Here is a 19,345-nt window from a genome sequence, read left to right on the forward strand (position 1 = left end):
ATTGAATCCCTTTTATGTGTCATGATCTAGTACCTGACATTTTGAAAAACATGATTGCTTTTCTAGGAGTTCACTAGAGAAAGACACATAAGCAAATACTAGTGATAATAACAGTATTTTTTGAAAATGGTATCATAGACAAAAGAGTGACCAATTTAAGTCGTGAGTATAGAGGCATTAATTTGGAGAATGCTTTATAAGGTGACATTGGAGCTGTCTCTCAAGAAATGGCTAGGAATTGACCAGGTAGGTAGGAGAAGGGTGGTGTAGGTAAATTGCATGTATAAAGGAAATACGAAAAAATATATTTTCAAGAAAAATAAGCAGAGAACTGGTTGGGAAGTTACATAGGAATGAAGCGGGAAAGGTCAGTTGTTACTGAAAGAAGGAAGAAGTTGGGATGGAATAGGTATTTGATGGTAGTAGGAAAAATGGCCTGGGGTGAAAATAAAGCTTGGAAATAAAGCTTGGAAGCATTGGAAAACATTTTATTTGTTGTTGAATTTATATAGTAATGATGTAAAGTTACTGTGCCAGAACCAGTGTAAATATTTGTAATCCCTTTTCTTTCTGACACCTCTTTATTTCTCATGCCCTCCAAACTTACTTTCAATTCATTGTACTCTTTTTCTTTTCTTTTTTTTTTTTTTTAATTATTTGGCCTCTTGAACTCTTTTTTTCTTTTTCTTCTTTTTTTTGAGACAGGGTCTCATTCTTGTTGCCCAGGATGAATTGCAGTGGTGCAATAATGGCTCATTGCAGCCTCGACCTCCCAGGCTCAGGTACCTCAGCCTCCCAAGTAACTTGGGACTACAGGCATGTGCCACCAACCCTGCTAGTTTTTTATATTTTTTGTAGAGATGGTGTTTTGCCAGGTTGCCCAGACTGGTCTCGGCCTCCCAACGTGCTGAGTTTACAGGTGTGAGCCACAGTGCTCAGGCAAATTCATTGTACTCTTTTTTTTGAGACAGGGTCTCATTCTGTCTCCCAGGCTGGAGTGCAGCGGCACAATCTTGGCTCACTGCAACCTCTGCCTCCTGGGTTCAAGTGATTCTTATGCCTCAGCCTCCTGAGTAGCTGGGACTACAGGCATGCGCTACCACAACCGGCTTGTCCTCTTAATTAACATTTTTCTTTATCAAATTTAGACACTCATTAAGAATATTCCCAGGTATTTAAAAAAAATTTTTTTTATTTTTTATTTCTTCAGGTCCTTTGGTTCACAGTGTTTCCATAGATTACCTAATTGAAGAATAAAGATGTAGACTGCAGATTTTTGCTCTGTACCAAAGAAGAAATAAGTCCAAACCATTAGATCAGAAGGGCAAATTTTCCTATGATTGAATGTTAAATATTGAGTTGGAAATACCCAGAAATCTTTGTTCTAGCTTGTTTGCAGAAAGTTAGAGATTTACTAGTGGGTTTATTTAATGGTAAAATAAAACTATAATAAAAAATGTTTAACTTTTTTATGTATTTTTTTTCTGTGAAACTAGAGAGTTTATGATGAAGAGAGCAGTTTTGTCTGATTTGATATTGTGCCCAGTACATGTCTTGCACGAAGTGATTGGTTGATAATTACAGTGTGCACAGTGGTCAAGCGTATGGATTTTGGAGTCATTGGGTCTAGCTCTGCCACTTATTGGTTGGATAACCTTGGATAAATTATTTAAATTCTTTAAACATCAGTTTACTCATCAGTAAAATGGGATTGATAACAATTATAACATCTAGCTCACAGGACTATTATGAGGATTAAATAAAATAATACAAGTAAAGTTTTTAGCACAAGACCTGGTATGTAGTAAGAAATAAAGATGAGCTACTTGTAGAACTGAATTATTTTACCAGGTAGGGCAGTTTTTATTATAAATAAGGAGATAGAATCAGGCTGCAGTGATACAGCTTTATCCAAGGTCAGTTGAGACGTCATCCGAGGCCTTCTGACTCCCCATTCAGTGTAATACCAAAATTTTCTTGATAGACATGTCTTTGGTCTGCTAACATTTTACAATTGAAAAGTTCACATAATTGATTTCATGACTTCCTTAGTGACCTCATCAGTACACAGGGCTTTAGGTATTTTGTATATATGCTTTCAACTCCTGAAGGCAACCCTTTTTACCGCCTTCACCACTCTCACCTTGAACTAAGCCAACATAATCTCTTTTTTGGATTATTGAATTCCATTAACTGCAGTAGCTTTTTCCTGCTTCTATTCTCAATATAGAAAGCAAATGATCCTTTTAAAATATAAATTAGATCTTGGAATTCTCTGCTCGTAAACCTTCAATGGCTTTCCCCAGTACTTAGAATGAAAGCCAGAGTCTTCACAAGGGATTTTGTGTTCTGTCCCCTATTAGCTCTCTGTTCCAGTTATGCTAACGTTTTTGTAGTTTCTTAAATATTTTAGGTACCTTACGGCCTCAGGGCCTTGGCATTCACTTTTCCCTCTGCTTGAAATGTGTCTTTTCAGATATCCACACAGCTTTATCCTTCACTTCCTTAAAGTTACTTTATCAGTAAGGTCTTAAGTGATGCCTCTACTTTTAAAAAGCAGTAACTCCCCCGACCCCATGCATATTTGTGCATTTGTTTATTACCTGTCTCCTTACACTATAATGTCAATTCATACAGACAAGGATTTCTATTTTGTTTACTGCTCTTATCCCCAGCTCCTAGAAAAATGTTTGCTGTATAATATGAGCTCAGAATATATTTGGCGAGTAAAGAAGTAGTTGTTAGCCGGGCGCGGTGGCTCAAGCCTGTAATCCCAGCACTTTGGGAGGCCGAGGCGGGCGGATCACAAGGTCAGGAGATCGAGACCACAGTGAAACCCCGTCTCTACTAAAAATACAAAAAATTAGCCGGGCGCGGTGGCGGGCGCCTGTAGTCCCAGCTACTCAGGAGGCTGAGGCAGGAGAATGGCGGGAACCCGGGAGGCGGAGCTTGCAGTGAGCCGAGATCGCGCCACTGCACTCCAGCCTGGGCAACAGCGTGAGACTCCGTCTCAAAAAAAAAAGAAGTAGTTGTTTTGAAACTAAGAGGTAGCGTTTTCTTTGAGGACTTAATTCATTCTCCAGTAGGAACTGATTTGACAGAATTTTTATGCTAGAGAATTGAAATTGATTGAGCCAACTTTTCTTATTTACTTGTTGCCTTGGGCAAATTATTTAATCCCTGAGATTTAGTTTGCCAATAAAATGGGGAATTCTGATAGGGTTGTTGAAAGGTTAATACTATACTGCTGTGGCTATATTTATTTTTAGTCCGTAGCAGGATTGTTGCTAAATTTGGAGCAAGTTTCTTGTTTAAAAGAAATCATGTAATTTTCTGAGGTGAAAGAATCTTTTTGTCAGAAGCTGAAGCCTGTTGAATATCGTAAATCAATCTGAAATAAAAACTAAGCATTGCTGAAGTTTCAGTGTAAGGCATTAGAAACTTTAAAAATTCCACATGCATTTATTGTGTGTGTGTAATTTTTTATTGTGTAATCTGTGTAGAATGTTGGCTTCAGATTCATATGTACAGGAATTTAAATTTGGTGTCTTCCACTTAATACTGCTATATCCTTGTAAAAGGTGCAGGTTCTGTGGGCTTTTGTTTTCACAACTATAAGATGAAAATAGTGGCAATTTAATCGGATGATTAGGGGAATTAAAATGACAAATTGTATGTCAAACACCTAGCATAGTGCCTGGCACATAACAGGTACTCAGTAATTACTAAGCTTTATTAGTATTTAGAGAATACATATACGAAGTATGAGTGCGTTCTGTGACTGATAGTTTAGTGTGTTAGAATTGTTATTCCCTTCAGTAGTGACCTCAGGAGGTTATTCATTTATTCCCATGATATTGTGATTGGAGTGTTTTTCGAACTCAGCTTTTGAAATTTCTTCCGTATTTGTGGCCCATTCTTCTGAAATCCCCAATTCGAGGGCAGATTTTTTTTTTTTGTAGTAATCAAAATGGCTGCAAGTTAAGTTTGAAATCAGTTTTGGGGACAACATTGGAATAAGACTAAATAGTAAGACTTCATTTCTTTCTTTCTTTCTTTCTTTTCTTTTTTTTTGGTTGAGACGAAGTCTTACTCTGTTGCCCAGGCTTGAGTGCAGTGATGCGATCTCGGCTTGTTGCTGCAACCTCTGCCTCCCAGGCTGAGATAATTCTTCCACTTCAGCCTCCAGAGTAGCTGGGATTACAAGCCTGCGCCACCATGCATGGCTACATTTTGTATTTTTAGTAGAGAATGGGTTTCTCCATGTTGTCCAGGCTGGTCTCCAACTCCTGAGCTCAAGTGATCCGCCAGCTTCGTCCTCCCAAAGTGCTGGGATTACAGGCATAGCCACCACACCCGGCTCGACTGCTTTTCTTACATTGGATTCTAAAGATTATATTAGATGAATATTAAACATAATTTAGCATTACCATGATATTGTTAGATATTGTATGTAATCTCCTATGATGTAGGAGTATGTAATCTCTTATGATGACTATTTTGAAAAAGGATTACTGTCTCTTTGGTATATAAGTTTATTAAAAACTATTACTTTAGAAGAAGGAAAGGATAAGGAGAAAACCTTCAGTGCTTATTTCTGTCTACTTACATAATTGTATTATTAACTTACATGGTCAATAGTTTACTCCTCTGTTTTCTGAATAAAATGCATTTTTTAAACTTGTCTCTTCAGCGATCACCAGAATATACCAATTGTCGGTATCTATGCAAACTTTGCTTAATTCACATTGAAAATATCCAGGGAGCTCATAAACATATAAAGGAGAAACGACATAAGAAAAATATTTTGGTAAGTTCTTTTTAAAAAAGACTTTTATTTATTTTTCAAGTTGTAAAACCATATCAAATATTTTTTATTTGTGAAACTAAAAATGAAATATTTGTCCAATCTTATATTAGTTACTGAAGTGATAGCTTTGGAAGCTATTATTGCCTTCCTTATCTGAGGTAATCAGGAAGGAAGGAACCTTGTTGAGACCAGTTTGCTCATCCTGTAGAATGTTGATTCCTAAGTTTAGAGCCGTTAGGTACAATCAGTCCGTCCAACTAATGTTTATTGAGTTCTTGTGTGCTAGTTCTAGGCAGTGTTGAATAAGATAGTTGTGGTTCCTGCCCTCAGATTTTCTAAGAATTGATGAGGGTATGCGTTGAATAAAGATTTAAGTATAATGAGTTTTGTTAGTGGGAGAAGAGTGTGCTAAGGAGGTGTATGAGTTTATTTTACTTCATCTAGAACAGGGGAGGCTTCTCTGAGAAAGTGATGTTTGAATTGAACTTTGAAGTAGTAGTTTAAATGGCAAAAAGGTGAGTGGCCTACAAGGGTAAGTGGGAGAGCACTTTACACAAAAAGCAGCATGAATTGAAAGCCTTCAGGCAGGAAAAGGCATGGCATGTGAGTAACTGAAAGTCTACTATGATTGGAACAAAGAGCTGGGGGAAAATGGTGTGATATGAAGCTGGGAAAGTACAGACCATTAAGAAATTTATAAGCTTTGGGAATTTGTAATTTTTCAGTTATTTCCATTAAAATATCCTGTAGACATGGATATGAATAGAGTTCTTTTAAAAATGTATTAGTAAATTAGCTATTTAATTTTTTCTTTTTAAAGCTACAACAATAATAATGCTATGTAACCTCTTACTTGTCTCTAAGTCTTAGCTCATATATCTTCTTTAAGAAATTTTCTACCTGACCCTCTCAGCAAGTCTGGGTTGGATACTCCTTCTCCGTGCCCCCATAACAACTTTTACATATCTGATTAGAAAATCTAACATATTGTATTCTGGCAGTCTACTTTCTCTTCCCTTCTAGACTTCAATATGCAGTATTCTAGAAGGCATATTTAGTTATTTTTGTTTCTGAGTTGCTTAGGATAGTGTCTGACAACAGTAGGTGCTCAACATAGTTTTCTTGAAAAAATGAATGAACTGAAACAAATAGAACAGGGACAAGGGAGTAGTTTAGGTGATAGTAATTAGGAATTTTCCAAAAATGTCGGAAGATGCCTATCATTAGTTCCAGGAAGTTCGGGCTTGCAAGCAAGAAAACTTTTCTTTGTTTTGTTTTGGAGACAGTCTTACTCTGTCTTCCAGGCTGGAGTGCAGTGGCACGATCTTGGCTCACTGTAACCTCTACCTCCCAGGTTTAAGCGATTATCCTGCCTCAGCCTCCCAGGTAGCTGGGATTACAGGCACACCATGCCTGGCTGATTTTCATATTTTTGATAGAGATGGGGTTTTACCAGGGCAAGCAAGAAACTTAAAAAGAAAATCATACCTAGGCTGGGTGCAGTGGCTAAAGGTCTGTGATCCCAGCACTTTGGGAGGCTGAGGCAGGTTAATTGCTTAAGCCTAGGAGTTCGAGACCAGCCTGGGCAACGTGGCGAAACCCTGTTTCTACTAAAAATACATATAAATTAGCTGGCCATGGTGGCATGTGCCTGTAATCCCAGCTTCTTGGGAGGCTGAGGTATGAGAATTGTTTGAACCCACGAGGTAGAGACTCCAGTGAGCGAAGATCACACCACTTCACTTTAGTCTGGGCGAGGGAGCGAGACTCTACCTCAGGAAAAAAAAAAAAAAGAAAAGAAAAAGAAAACTATACCTGTACACTTTACAGATTGAGTATACCTTATCTTAAATGCTTGGGACCAAAGTATTTTGGATTTTTTCAGATTTTAGAATATTTGCATTATACTTTAATGAGCATTTCCTTTGAGCATCGTGTTGGTGTTCAAAGTTTCAGATTTTGGAGCATTTCACATTTTGGATTTTCAGATTAGGGATGCTCAGTCCGTATAGGGAAACTTTAGAACATTACAGAAACAAACAAAAAGAAAGCAAACTTGAATGCAGCCATATAGGACTTATACTTTTGGTGAAGTTAGAGTAACAGTGGATTTACTTTTCCCTTGAAATGACCAAAAAAAAAAAAAAAAAAAAAAACCAGAAATACGAAGCAGTGGTTTTCAGGCGGCAAAGGACAGTCAATGAATGAAAAACAAATGGCCTGAGCCCAATGTTGGCTCCAGCTTGAGAGTTTCTAGATTACACTATAGGGAAGGGAACCCAGTAGACTCTCACAGTTGAAGAGAGGGACCTTAGAGTCCACTAAGTCCAGGATAGCTAGAATTCACAGGACAGTGTAACTAAAATGAGAAAACTGCACAAAAAGAAATCCAGGGAACTGTAGATGGTCCTCTTAAAGTATTCAGCACAATGCTGATTGGTGCATGCATGTGAAATAGCTTCCTGAACCCAGAGAAAGAACTGTCAGAGGAAATTAGAACAGTGCTTGGTGCTCACACAGGACTTTTTCCTGTCCAGACTGGAAAGCCTCATACTTCATGAGACATTCGGTAGAGTACTCAGAAAAATCTTGTTTCAGTAGTATAGATATTTAGTACTAAACTAAATGTGGTCTGGTCCTATATAAAATATTTTAAAGGCAAGATTCAAAATGATAAATGGTTTCCAAGTATTTAATGTCATTACAGAACAAAGCTTAGGGATATTACAGAAATACAAAATTACTCATCACTGAAAAAAATTCACATAATGTGACATTTAGTCAAAGATTATCAGGCATGCAAGGAGACAGGAAAATACAAATCATGATGAAGAGAAAAGTCAGCTGTAATAATTGACCTTGAACTGACCAGCCTTTGTTAGGATTAGCAGAGAAGGACAGTAAGACAGTTAATACAACTGTATTCTTGATGTTCCAGAGATGAAGTAGAGACATGGAAATATGAAAAAGATATGAACAGGACTTTTAGAAACGAAAACTACAACATCTAAGATTAAAACTACATTGGGTAGGAATAATAGTACATCAAACATTGCAAAAGAAAAGGTTAGTGAACTCTTGAAGATATAGCAATGGAAACCACCAGAGTGAAACACAGGAAAAATTAAACAAAAAGGAAAAAGAAAAAAGTCATTGAGCTCTGGGATAATTGATACATGTACCTGTTCTATACAAATTCTTCCAGAACATTGAAGAGGAGGAATACTTCCCAGTTCAGTCTGTGAGTATGAGGTCCACATTACTCTGATATTCAAACCACAGAAATACATTACAATAAAGGAAAACGTTATTCTTAACTTCTTGACTCCGATGGGAGAAAAAAAAGAAAATTTCAGACCAAAACTCCTCATGAACGTAGATGCAAAAATTCTAAATATAATTTTAGCCAGTTGAATCCAACAGCATATTAAAGGAATGAATATGTCATGATCAAGTGGGGCTTTATTCCAGGAGTGCAATGTTAGTTTTACATTAAAAAAGTCGCTCATTGGTCAGGCACAGTGGCTCATGCCTGTAATCCCAGTCGTTTGGGAGGCTAAGGAGGGCAGATCACCTGAGGTTAGGAGTTCGAGACCAGCCTGGCCAACATGGTGAAACCCCATCTCTACTAAAAATACAAAAATTAGCCGGGCATGGTGGCTCATGCCTGAAATCCCAGCTACTTGGGAGGCTGAACCCAGGAGGTTGAGGTTGCAGTAAGCTCAGATCGTGCCACTGCACCCCAGCCTGGGCAACAGAGCAAGACTTCATCTCAAAAAACAACAAAAACAACAACAACAAAACCCGCTCATTGTAATTTACCATGTTAGCAAACAGAGAAAACTATGTGATTATCTTAGTAGATGCTGAAAAAGCGTTTTCAAAAATGTTTTGATAAAAATTCTAAGCGTGGCCGGGTGGGGTGGAGCATGCCTGTAACCCCAGCTCTTTGGGAGGCTAAGGCAGGCAGATCACCTGAGGTTGGGAGTTCGAGACCAACCTGGCCAATGCGGTGAAATCCCCCTCTACTAAAAATACAAAAATTAGCTGGGCGTGGTGACACACACCTGTAATTCCAGCTACTCGAGAGGCTGAGGCAGGAGAATCGCTTGAATCCTGGAGGTGGAGGTTGCAGTGAGCTGAGATGGCGCCACTGCACTCCAGCCTGGGTGGCAAAGTGATACTCTGTCTCAAAAAAAAAAAAAAAACAAAAAAGGTCTGAGCAAACTAGGAGTAGAAGACAACTTCTATAACATGATAAAGACATCTACAAAGCTGGGTGTGTTAGTCCCAGCTCCTTTGGTTGTTTGAACCTAGGAGTTTGAGACCAGCCTGGGCAATATAATGAGACCCTGTTAAAAAAAATTCTATAAAAAACTAATAGTTATCATCATACTTAAGTATTAAAGACTGAATGCTGTTCCCCCAAGATTAGGAAAAAAGACAGGTATGAAAGTAGTGTAGCTGCCTTGGAAAAGAGTATGGTGGTTCTTCAACAAATTAAAAATAGAACTACAGTATGATCCAGTAATTTCACTTCTGGGCATATACTTAAAAGAATTGAAAACAGGGTTTCAAAGAGATATTTATACACCCAGGTTCATGGCAACGTTACTCACAATAGCTAGTATGTGGAAGCAATTCAGATATCCAATGATGGATGAATAGATAAGCAAAATGTGCGGTATTCATACAATGGAATATTAGCCTTAAAAAGGATGGAAATTCTGCAATATGCTACAACATGGATGAACCTTCAGAAATGCTAAGTGAAATAAGCCAGTTAGAAAACGAAAAATAGTGTATGATTCCATTTATATGAGTTTTTTAGAGTAGTCAGAATCAGAGACAGAATAGTGCTTGCCATAGGCTTGGAGGAGGGGGAAATGGGGAGTTACTGCTTGACAGAGAATTTTGGTTTTGCATTTGTGTTCTGTGTTAGAGTATTTGGATTTTATTTGGAGCATTATGGAGTTTAATAACATGTTGTTTTCGAGATAGAGTCTTGCTCTATCGCCCAGACTGAAGTGTAGTGGTGGGATCTCAGCTCACTGCAAACTCCGCCTCCTGGGTTCAAGCAATTCTTCTGCCTCAGCTTCCCGAGTAGCTGGGATCATGAGTGCGCACCACCACACCTGGCTAATTTTTGTATTTTTAGTAGAGACAGGGTTTCACCATGTTGGCCAGGCTAGTCTCGAACTCCTGACCTCATGATCCGCCCACCTCGGCCTCCTAGAGGGCTGGGATTACAGGCTTGAAACACTGTGCCTGGCCATAACATGTATTTTTGCAAGGTCATTCACCCTGGCCTCTGTGAAAGAAGCCTGAGAAGGGTCTGTTTGGGGAGACCAGTTAGCCTTTCATAATAATCTAGTAAGCTATGATGAACACTGACCTGAAGTAGTAGTTAGTGAGAATGGAGTTGAGTTTGAAGAGAGATTCAGGATGTAGAATTGTGGGAATAGAGGCCCACGATGTCTTGAATGATCATAAGGTATCTGATTTGAGATGTTATCAAAGATTGTGGTGCCATTTACTTAGCAGAAATAAAAGTTTCATAACATTCTGAGTTTGAGACACTTACGGAACATTTCAAGTAGAGATGTCCCACAGTCATTTGAATATAAGGATCTGGAACTTATGTTAGCAGTTGGAGATTCAGGTTTGGTAAACTTCAGCAGTTGAAATCATAGATGTGGATGAGGTCACCAAATGAATAAGGACAGAATGTCAAGGAATACAAACATTTAATGGACTAGTAGAGGAAGAGCAGTGAATAGATTGGTGAATGAGTAGAATAATAGGAAAAATAGAGAAAGGTGTTAGAGAAACTAAAAGAAAGGAAAGTTTCAAGATGGTAGTCGAAAATGTGATAATATGGATAAAAATAATCTAAAAGCTTAAAGATGTCTGATTTGGTGCCTGTAGTCTAAGCTACTCAGGATACTGAGGTGGGAGGATCGCTTGAGCCCAGGAGTTGGGGTACATACTGGGCAATGTAGCAAAATCCTGTCAATTAAAAAATAAATAAATAAAAATTTAAAATGTCAGATTTGGCAACTAAGGAGGTTTTGATAATCCTGGGAAGAACAGTTTCTGTTTTAGAACTAAAAAAGACGTAGTTTTGAGTGAGGAGGTATAAGGAAATAGAATAGACTCAACTTTCAGAAAACTTAATTGTACAGAAAAGAAAGGAAGACTGGTAGTAGCTAGAGGGGCACACAATTTTTTTTTTCTTTTAATTTGGCAGAGTAAAATTCTCATCACAGTTTTAATTTTTTAATTTAAATAATTTAAATAATCATTTAATCTTTCTCTCTCTTGAGTGTAAGCTCCATGAGGGCAGGGATTATATGCATTATTTTTTCCCATCTTAGTACAGTACCTGGCATATAGTTGTTCCATTAATATTTGTTGATAATGATTTAAATGGAGTGGAAAGACCATACGCTTTGGAGTTAGAACTAGATTTAATTCTCAGTTCCACCTTGTAGTTGTAGGATGATATTTAACATCTATAAGTCTCAGTATTCTTATTTATAAAATGGTTTTGGTAGTATCTATTTGGGGAGTGATATTGTAAGAATTAAGTGACATAACATGTGTAAAGCACTTGGCACGGTGCCAGGCCCGTAGTAGGTAATCAATAAATGGTGGTTGTTGCTGTTAGTGTAGAGGTAAAGAGTGCTTACTTAATGTGCTGGGTGGCTTGGTGGCTCACACCTGTAATCCTGGTACTTTGGGAGGCCAAGGTAGGTGGATCTCCTGAGCTCAGGAGTCCGAGACCAGCCTGAGCAACATAGTGAAACCCCATCTCTACCAAGGATACAAAAAATTAGCTGGGCGTGGTGGCATGTGCCTGTGGTCCCAGCTACTTGAGAGGCTGAGGTAGAGGAGCTCTTGTATCTGGGAGGTGGAGTTTGCAGTGAGCAGAGATTTACTCAATTGCACGCCAACCTGGGTGACAGAGTGAGACCTCGTCTCAAAAAACAAAAAAAAACTTAATGAAAACACAAACTAGTAGATTGTGTGATGTTTAAAATAAGGAGAAGATTATTACTGAATAGGTAAAGAAGGATGGAATTCAGAGCATAGGTGATAGTATTAATCATGATTTCAATGGAGCATTTCATTATGTTGGAAAAGAAAGGTATTAAGAAGGGTTTGCTGAATATTTGACTTTTAAGCTATACCTTGAAGGATGATTAGTTTTACCAGGTGGATACACATAGGGGACAAAATGACTAAAGGCATGGAAGCCCAATAGCACATAGAGTATTTGGAGACTGGTGACTATTTAAATGTGGATGTCTATTGGAGAGGTTGGAGGAAGACCTAGAAATGCAAATTGAGACCAAAATGCTTTATATTCCATGTTAAGAAGATGTTGCGTTGTCTTATTGGCACATTGAACTTTTTTTTTTTTTGAAATTTTTTATTGTGGTAAAATATATATAAGATAAAATTTACCATTTTAACCATTTTTAAGTAGACAGTTTAGTGACATTAAGTACATTTATATTGTTTTGCAATCATCTCCACTGTCTACCTTCATTCAGAACTTTTTCATCATTCTATACTGAAACTCTGTATCCATTAAACAATAATTCCCCATTCCCCTCTCCCTGCAGCCCCTGGTAACCACCATTCTATTTTCTGTTTCTATGTGCTTGTCTATTGTAGGTACCCCATATAAATGGAATCATACGTTATTTATCCTTTAGTGTTTATTTCACTTAGCATGTCTTCAAGTCAACTGTGTTGCAGCATCTATCAGAATTTCTTTCGTTTTTGAGGTTGAATAATATTCCATCATATCTGTATGCCATGTTTTGTGAATCATTTCATCCATGGATGGACATTTGGGTTATTTCCACCATTTGGCTGTTGTGAATAATGTTGCTGTGAACATCGATGTACAAATACCTATTCGAGTCCCTTTTTTCATTTATTTTTTGTATATACCGAGAATTGGAATTGCTGGATCAAATGGTAAATCCATGTTTAATTTTTTGGGATTGCCATGCTGTTTTCCACGGTGGCTACATCATTGTACATCTTTATCAGCAATGCACAAGGGTTCCAATTTCTCCACATTCACACCAACTCTTGTTTTCTGCCCCCCCCCCATAACAATCCTGATGGATATGAAGTGGTATTTCATTGTGCTTTTGATTTACATTTCTCTAATGATTAGTGATATTTAGCATCTTTTCATGTGCTTATTTGGCATTTGTATATCTTTGGAGAAATGTCTATTCAAATCCTTTGTTCACTTTTGAATTGGGTTGTTTGTTTTCTTATTGTTGAATTTAAGGGATTATTTATATGTTCTGGATATTAATCTCTTATCAAATACACGATTGCAAATATGTTTTTCCATTTTGTAGGTTGTCTTTTTACTCTGTCAGTAGTATCTTTTGATGAACAGAAGTTCTAAATTTCATCCAGTCTAATTTATCTGTTTTTACTTTGTTGCCTATGTCTTTTGTGTCATGTTCAAGAAATCATTGCCAAATCTAATGTCATGAAACTTTTCCCTTCTGTTTTTTTCTAGGAGTTTTATGATTTTACGTTTCTTAGTTACGGCTTTATAGCTGTAAGTTTAGGTTTTAGTTTCTTTCTTTTCTTTTTCTGTTTTTGAAATGAGGTCTCTCTTTGTTTCCCAGGCTGGAGTACAGTCATGGCTCACTGTAGCTTCTACTTCCTGCGCTCAGGTGATCCTCCTGCCTCAGCCTTCCAAGTAGCTGGGACCACAAGCGTGTGCCACCATGCCTAGCTAATTTTTTATTTATTTATTTTTTTTGAGACAGAGTTTCACTCTTGTTGCCCAGGCTGGAGTGCAATGGCACAATCTTGGCTCGCTGCAACCTCCGCCTCCTGAGTTCAAGCAGTTCTCCTGCCTCTGTCTCCCAGGTAGCTGGGATTACAGGCATCTGTCACCATGCCCAGCTAATTTTTTGTGTTTAGTAGAGATGGTGTTTCACCTTGTTGGTTGGGCTGGTCTTGAATTCCTGACCTCAGGTGATCCACCCGCCTCAGCCTCCCAAAGTGCTGGGATTACAGGCATGAGCCACCGTGCCCTGCCTAATTTTTTATTTTTTGTAGAGGTGAAGTCTCAAGTGTGTCACCCAGGCTAATCTCAAATTCCTTGGCTTCAGCAATCCTCCTGCCTTGGCCTCCCAGAGTATTACAATTGTGAACCACTATACCTGGCCTAGTTTTAGTTTCTGACATTTAGGTCTTTGATGCATTTTGAGTTAATTTTTGTATATGATCTAAGGTCAGAATCCAGTTTCATTCTTCTACATGTGGATATTCAGTTTTCCCAGCAACACTTGTTGAAAAAACTGTTGTTTCCCCATTGAGTGCACTTGGCACCCTTGTCAAAAATCATTAGACCATACATGCCAGGGTTTATTTCTGGGCTCTCTGTTCTTTTTTTGTTGTCGTTGTTTTGTTTTGTTTTTGTTTTTTGAGACAGAGTCTAGCTTTGTTGCCCAGGCTGGAATGTAATGGCACGATCTCGGCTCACTGCAACCTCCACCTCCCTGGTTTAAGCAATTCTCCTGCCTCAGCCTCCCGAGTAACTGGGATTGCATACAGGCATGCACCACCACACCCGGCTGCCATATATATATATATAAAATTTTTTTTTTTTTTTTTTAGTAGAGACGGGGTTTCATCATGTTGGCCAGGCTGGTCTTGAACTCCTGACCTCAAGTGATCCGCCCACCTCTGCCTCCCAAAGTGCTTATAGGCATGAGCCACTATGCCTGGCCTGGGCTCTCTGTTTGATTCCATTGGTCTGTATGTCTGTCTTTATTTTTATTTTATTTTTTTGGAGACTGGGTCTTGTTTGTCGCTCAAGCTGGAGTGCAGTGGGTGCAATCTCAGCTCACTACAACCTCCACCTCTGGGGCTTAAGCTATCCTCACTTCAGCGTCCTGAGTAGGTGGGACTGCAGGCAGGCACCACCATGCCAGGCTAATTTTTGTATTTTTTATAGAAACAGGATTTCACCATGTTGCCTAGGCTGGTCTCTAAATCTTGGGCTCAAGCGATCCTCCCACCTCAGCCTCCCAGAGTGCTAGGATTACTGGCGTGAGCTACCATGCCCAGCCATGTCTGTCTTTATGCTGGTACACATACTGTTTTGTTTTGTTTTATATTTTGAGACAGTCTTGCTCTGTTTCCCAGAATGGAGTGCAGTGGCACGATCTCGGCTCACTGTAACGTCTACCTCCCGGGTTCAAGCAGTTCTGTCTCAGCCTCCCGAGTAGCTGGAATTACCATTGTGTGCCACCATGCCTGGCTAATTTTTGTATTTTTAGTAGAGATGGGGTTTCTCCATATTGACTGGTCTGGTCTCGAACTGACCTCAAGCAATCCGCCTGCCTTGGCTTCCCAAAGTGCTGGAATTAAGGTGGTGTGGGCCAGCTCGTCTGACCATGTTGTTTTGATTACTATAGCTTTGTAGTACGTTTTGCAGTCAGTAAGTGTGAATCCTCCAGCTTTGTTCTTTGTCAGGATCGTTTTGGCTATTTGGGGTCCTTTGAGAGTTCATGTAAGTTTAGGATTGATCTTTATATTTCTGTGAAAAATGTCATATATATATAAATATATATATATATGTGTGTGTGTGTGTGTGTATATATATATATATATATTTTTTTTTTTTTTTTTTTGAGACGGAGTCTTGCTCTGTCACCCAGGCTAGAACGCAGTGGTGTGATCTCTACTCACTGCAGCCTCCACCTCCCAGGTTGAAATGATTCTCCTGCCTCAGTCTCCCAAGTGGCTGGGATTGCAAGTGCCTGGTACTATGCCCACCTAATTTTTATATTTCTATTAGAGATGTGGTTACACCATGTTGGCCAGGCTTGTCCCCATCTCCTGACCTTAAGTGATACGCCTGCCTTGGCCTCCCAAAGTGCTGGGATTACACATGTGAGCCACTGCGTCTGGCCTTTTATCATTTTTTCATTAAGTCTGTTGCTATTAGTCCTTTGGATGGATCCTAAGAAAATAGTACTGAAACTTAGATGCTTCTCTAAGACTTAGATTGTAATTAAGAATTGCAGAAATGGTCACAGAGACTTACAAAAATGAGTTTGACTTACCCCTCATGTTTGATAATGCTGTACCTGAGGTAAGCTTTACTTAGGTTACGTCTGAATATGGTAACAATTAGTGAAAATAGGAATGGACCAAAGTCTTTTAGTATATTTGGTTGGGTGGGGAAAACAACTAGCTTTAGCTATTGTATCTGATGGGAGCGTCATGTTTCAAAAGATAAGAGATGGTTTCTTGACTGAAAAATGTTAATAGAAAATGCCTGTGTTATAATACTAAATAAAAGAGAACGATTGTGACTCAGTTGTGTTAAAGAATGAAAGAGATAGTAGGATATGAAATTGTGGGTTATTTTCTTCTTTGTATTTTCCTGTGTTTTATGTAGCTTTTGTAATTAACATTTTTTAATCAGAAAATACATTAATTTATAAAAGTCGTTGCATATATATAGCAAAGTGTCTTTTTAGCTCCTCGATTTAAATTGGCTTTCAAACTTTTATCAGAACAGAGGTTTTTTGAACATTTTACATAGTGTTGGATGAAATCACAAAGAGAAATCACTGGTGAATAGTAGGCAGGAAGTTTTCCTGTGACCATTTAACTTGATACTGTATATGCTGATTAGATAGGATTCAGGACTTTTCTGCTACATCTAAGACAATCTGCCTTGGTGCAACAAAATCATCAAGTAAGTATTGTACTTAAGGTACTTTGGCTTTAATGTAGCATTTCAGAATTTATGCAGACAGTACAGTGGAATAAATTTTTAAAAACGTAGTAGCATCCCTTCCCCACCCAGTACCTCTTATTCTTAAAACCCTGCTTCCCAAAGGCAGCGGTCTCTCTTTTGTTCACTTCCATATTGTAGGTATCTGGTAGATGGAAGGTGAATATTTGTTGAGTTAGTTTATTTCTGTCTTTCCCTGCTAAATATAAGAACATTAAAATAGAAACTTTTTTTTTGTTTTTATTGTTGTGAATCATTACATTAATAGGAAAAACAAGAAGAAAGTGAGCTTCGTTCTCTGCCACCTCCTTCCCCTGCCCACTTGGCTGCTTTAAGTGTTGCAGTCATTGAATTAGCAAAAGAACATGGAATAACAGATGATGACCTCAGAGTCCGCCAGGAAATTGTGGAGGAAATGTCAAAGGTTATAACGACATTTTTACCAGGTAGAAATACATTTCGTGTTTGATTTTGAAAATCACAAAACTCTTCCCCTTGCTCCTCTTGAATTAGGGTACGTTTCTTAATGTTTTTCTTCTCTTTTCTTCTTAAAAGTAGATAAATTTTATTGTTTTATGAATTAATTTTTGAGGGAAATATTTCACACGAGGAAATTGAGAATTATGGCACAGCACACTTTTGTGCTAAGAAAAAAAGATTTTAAAAATGCCAGATGTAGAATTGTTTCTTAGTGGTCAAATATTTTAGTTTTTCAGTATCACTGATTTCTGAGTGGACTATTTTGTTATACTATTTTTAGTATAAACATTTCATCCAGTCATTGAACTAAATTTCTGTTGCCTGATGGTGGGGAAAAATCAATTTACTTTTAATAGAGCCTTTAGAAAACGCTTATTGTTTGGTACAAGGGAGTGTCAGATTTATTTTAGATATTTATATATGGACTATTTGCTTAGCCCATATCTTTTTTGCATCAGTATAGGGTTAAAGTAAATGTATCTGACATAAGACTTCTTCCCACCAAAGGGATTTTGGAAAGTTGATAAATTATACTTTCATATAGATCCATTTTGAGATTTATAAGAAAGAATATAAAATTGAAATTTAAAAATGGAATTTTTAAAGTATTTATATCATAATATGGCTTTCTACCTAAAATACATTGAATCCTTATTTAAGTTACATGTAAAAATTATTTCCTATGATAAAAGGAATGAAATTTTTATGGGTTTAGTGACTTGAATGACATTCAGACATTTTATGAACTTGAAAAGTAGACTTTCATATATATGTAACTGAGGATGAAGTTAAACTTTCTAAGAAACTAAATCTGCCTGATCTGTCCCAATCATATTATTTTCAAATTGGCCTCTGGTGCGATCCTTTTAACATTTGCCTTATTATGATTTTTGATTTTTGGCATAACAGGTTTCATAGTCTAGGAAAGCTGTAAGTAGTGTATTATTGCTTTTTCTATTTTCATTTTTTTTCTATAAACTCTTGAGAACCACAGTGTTTTGGATTTTAGGTTTACAGAATTAATCGACTTGACTTCACTTCATATTTTATAAAAGCATTGGCATTGAATGTTTATGATTCTTTCCCTGAAGTGCTCTTACATAAATATTTAAGAATAAGTAAATGTAGTTTGTGATAGTAGCCATAGCTAAGTTGGTACATTGGTTACTGTTGTATATTGAATGCTGAACATATTCTCGGTCATTTCTAAATGAACTATTACTACAATTTTGTTTAAACACTAAGCTTCTATGAGTAGTTTCTCTCTCCCTTCTCTGTTCCTGTACTCCATAAGAACCATTTTTGTTATTTTATAGATCAGTTAGAAAGGGTGTCCTTCTTGTATAATTGTCTTACTAGAAATTGAAGACATAGAACTGAAGTGTGTGAAATTTTCCTGTTGCTGTTTTTTTACATCTGTCATATTTGCATGCTATTTCATGCGTTGATGTTTTTCCTTTATTCCAGAATGTTCACTTAGGTTGTATGGCTCATCTCTGACTAAATTTGCTCTGAAAAGTAGTGATGTTAATATAGATATAAAATTTCCTCCCAAGGTAAGTAATTAGAAAAGAGTCTTTCCTGTGTGGTTCTTAACTAGTACTTAGTAGTTTTTATGGATTATCTTTGTAGAGAAAGGATAGGGGAATATCAAACTCTGATTTGTGTAGTGTTACCATCATGACTAAACAGTCCTTTTGGAAATTACTATTACATTTCAGACAAAGGTGGGATAAAAGAAATAAGGGACAGGGGCAAAAGGAAGCAGAAGAGGAAAGCTGGAAAAAGGAAAAATGTTTATATTTGAACATGTTGAATAGTTAATACTTCTAGTAAGCAGTATAGAAGGTGGGAAGAGTTTTGAAATCAGATACCTAGATTCAGATCTTGGCTGTGATAAGCAAGTTGCTTGAACTTTTTGAGCTTCAGTTTTCTCATTTCCAAACAGGAATAATAATTTTTATATTAAATGAGATAATATTAATATATGTCAGGTGTTTTAGTATAGTATCTGGTACATATGGGTACCTTTAATAAATAACACCTAGAATCATTAAAACAATATTGATATTGTTCTAATATTGTTATCAGTATTAGAACAATATTGTTTAGCACTGCTGACATAATTGACATATCAATCTTTTAAAATAAGTCAATATTTTATGTTTTAAATTGAATAATATGTTTATGTTCAGGGAAGTTTGATTTGGGTGAAAATTTGGTGTTTTTAGGCTGATACATTTACTTTATAA

At 37.3% G+C, this 19,345-nt stretch overlaps 1 protein-coding gene across 25 annotated transcripts in view; it reads left to right on the forward strand.

Moving 5' to 3' along the window:
* TUT4 (terminal uridylyl transferase 4) overlaps nucleotides 1–19,345 on the forward strand; it is a 130,932-nt gene that overhangs the window by 39,130 nt on the left and 72,457 nt on the right. For all 25 annotated transcript variants that reach the window (XM_077956901.1, XM_077956879.1, XM_077956937.1 and 22 more), the window contains 3 exons: nucleotides 4,694–4,810; nucleotides 16,882–17,059; nucleotides 18,561–18,649. In XM_077956901.1, coding sequence (XP_077813027.1) covers nucleotides 4,694–4,810; nucleotides 16,882–17,059; nucleotides 18,561–18,649 — 384 coding nt within the window. The remainder of the gene's footprint in view (nucleotides 1–4,693; nucleotides 4,811–16,881; nucleotides 17,060–18,560; nucleotides 18,650–19,345) is intronic.

Source organism: Macaca mulatta, chromosome 1 (genome assembly GCF_049350105.2).
Source record: "Macaca mulatta isolate MMU2019108-1 chromosome 1, T2T-MMU8v2.0, whole genome shotgun sequence".
In the NCBI taxonomy this organism is placed as follows: domain Eukaryota; kingdom Metazoa; phylum Chordata; class Mammalia; order Primates; family Cercopithecidae; genus Macaca; species Macaca mulatta.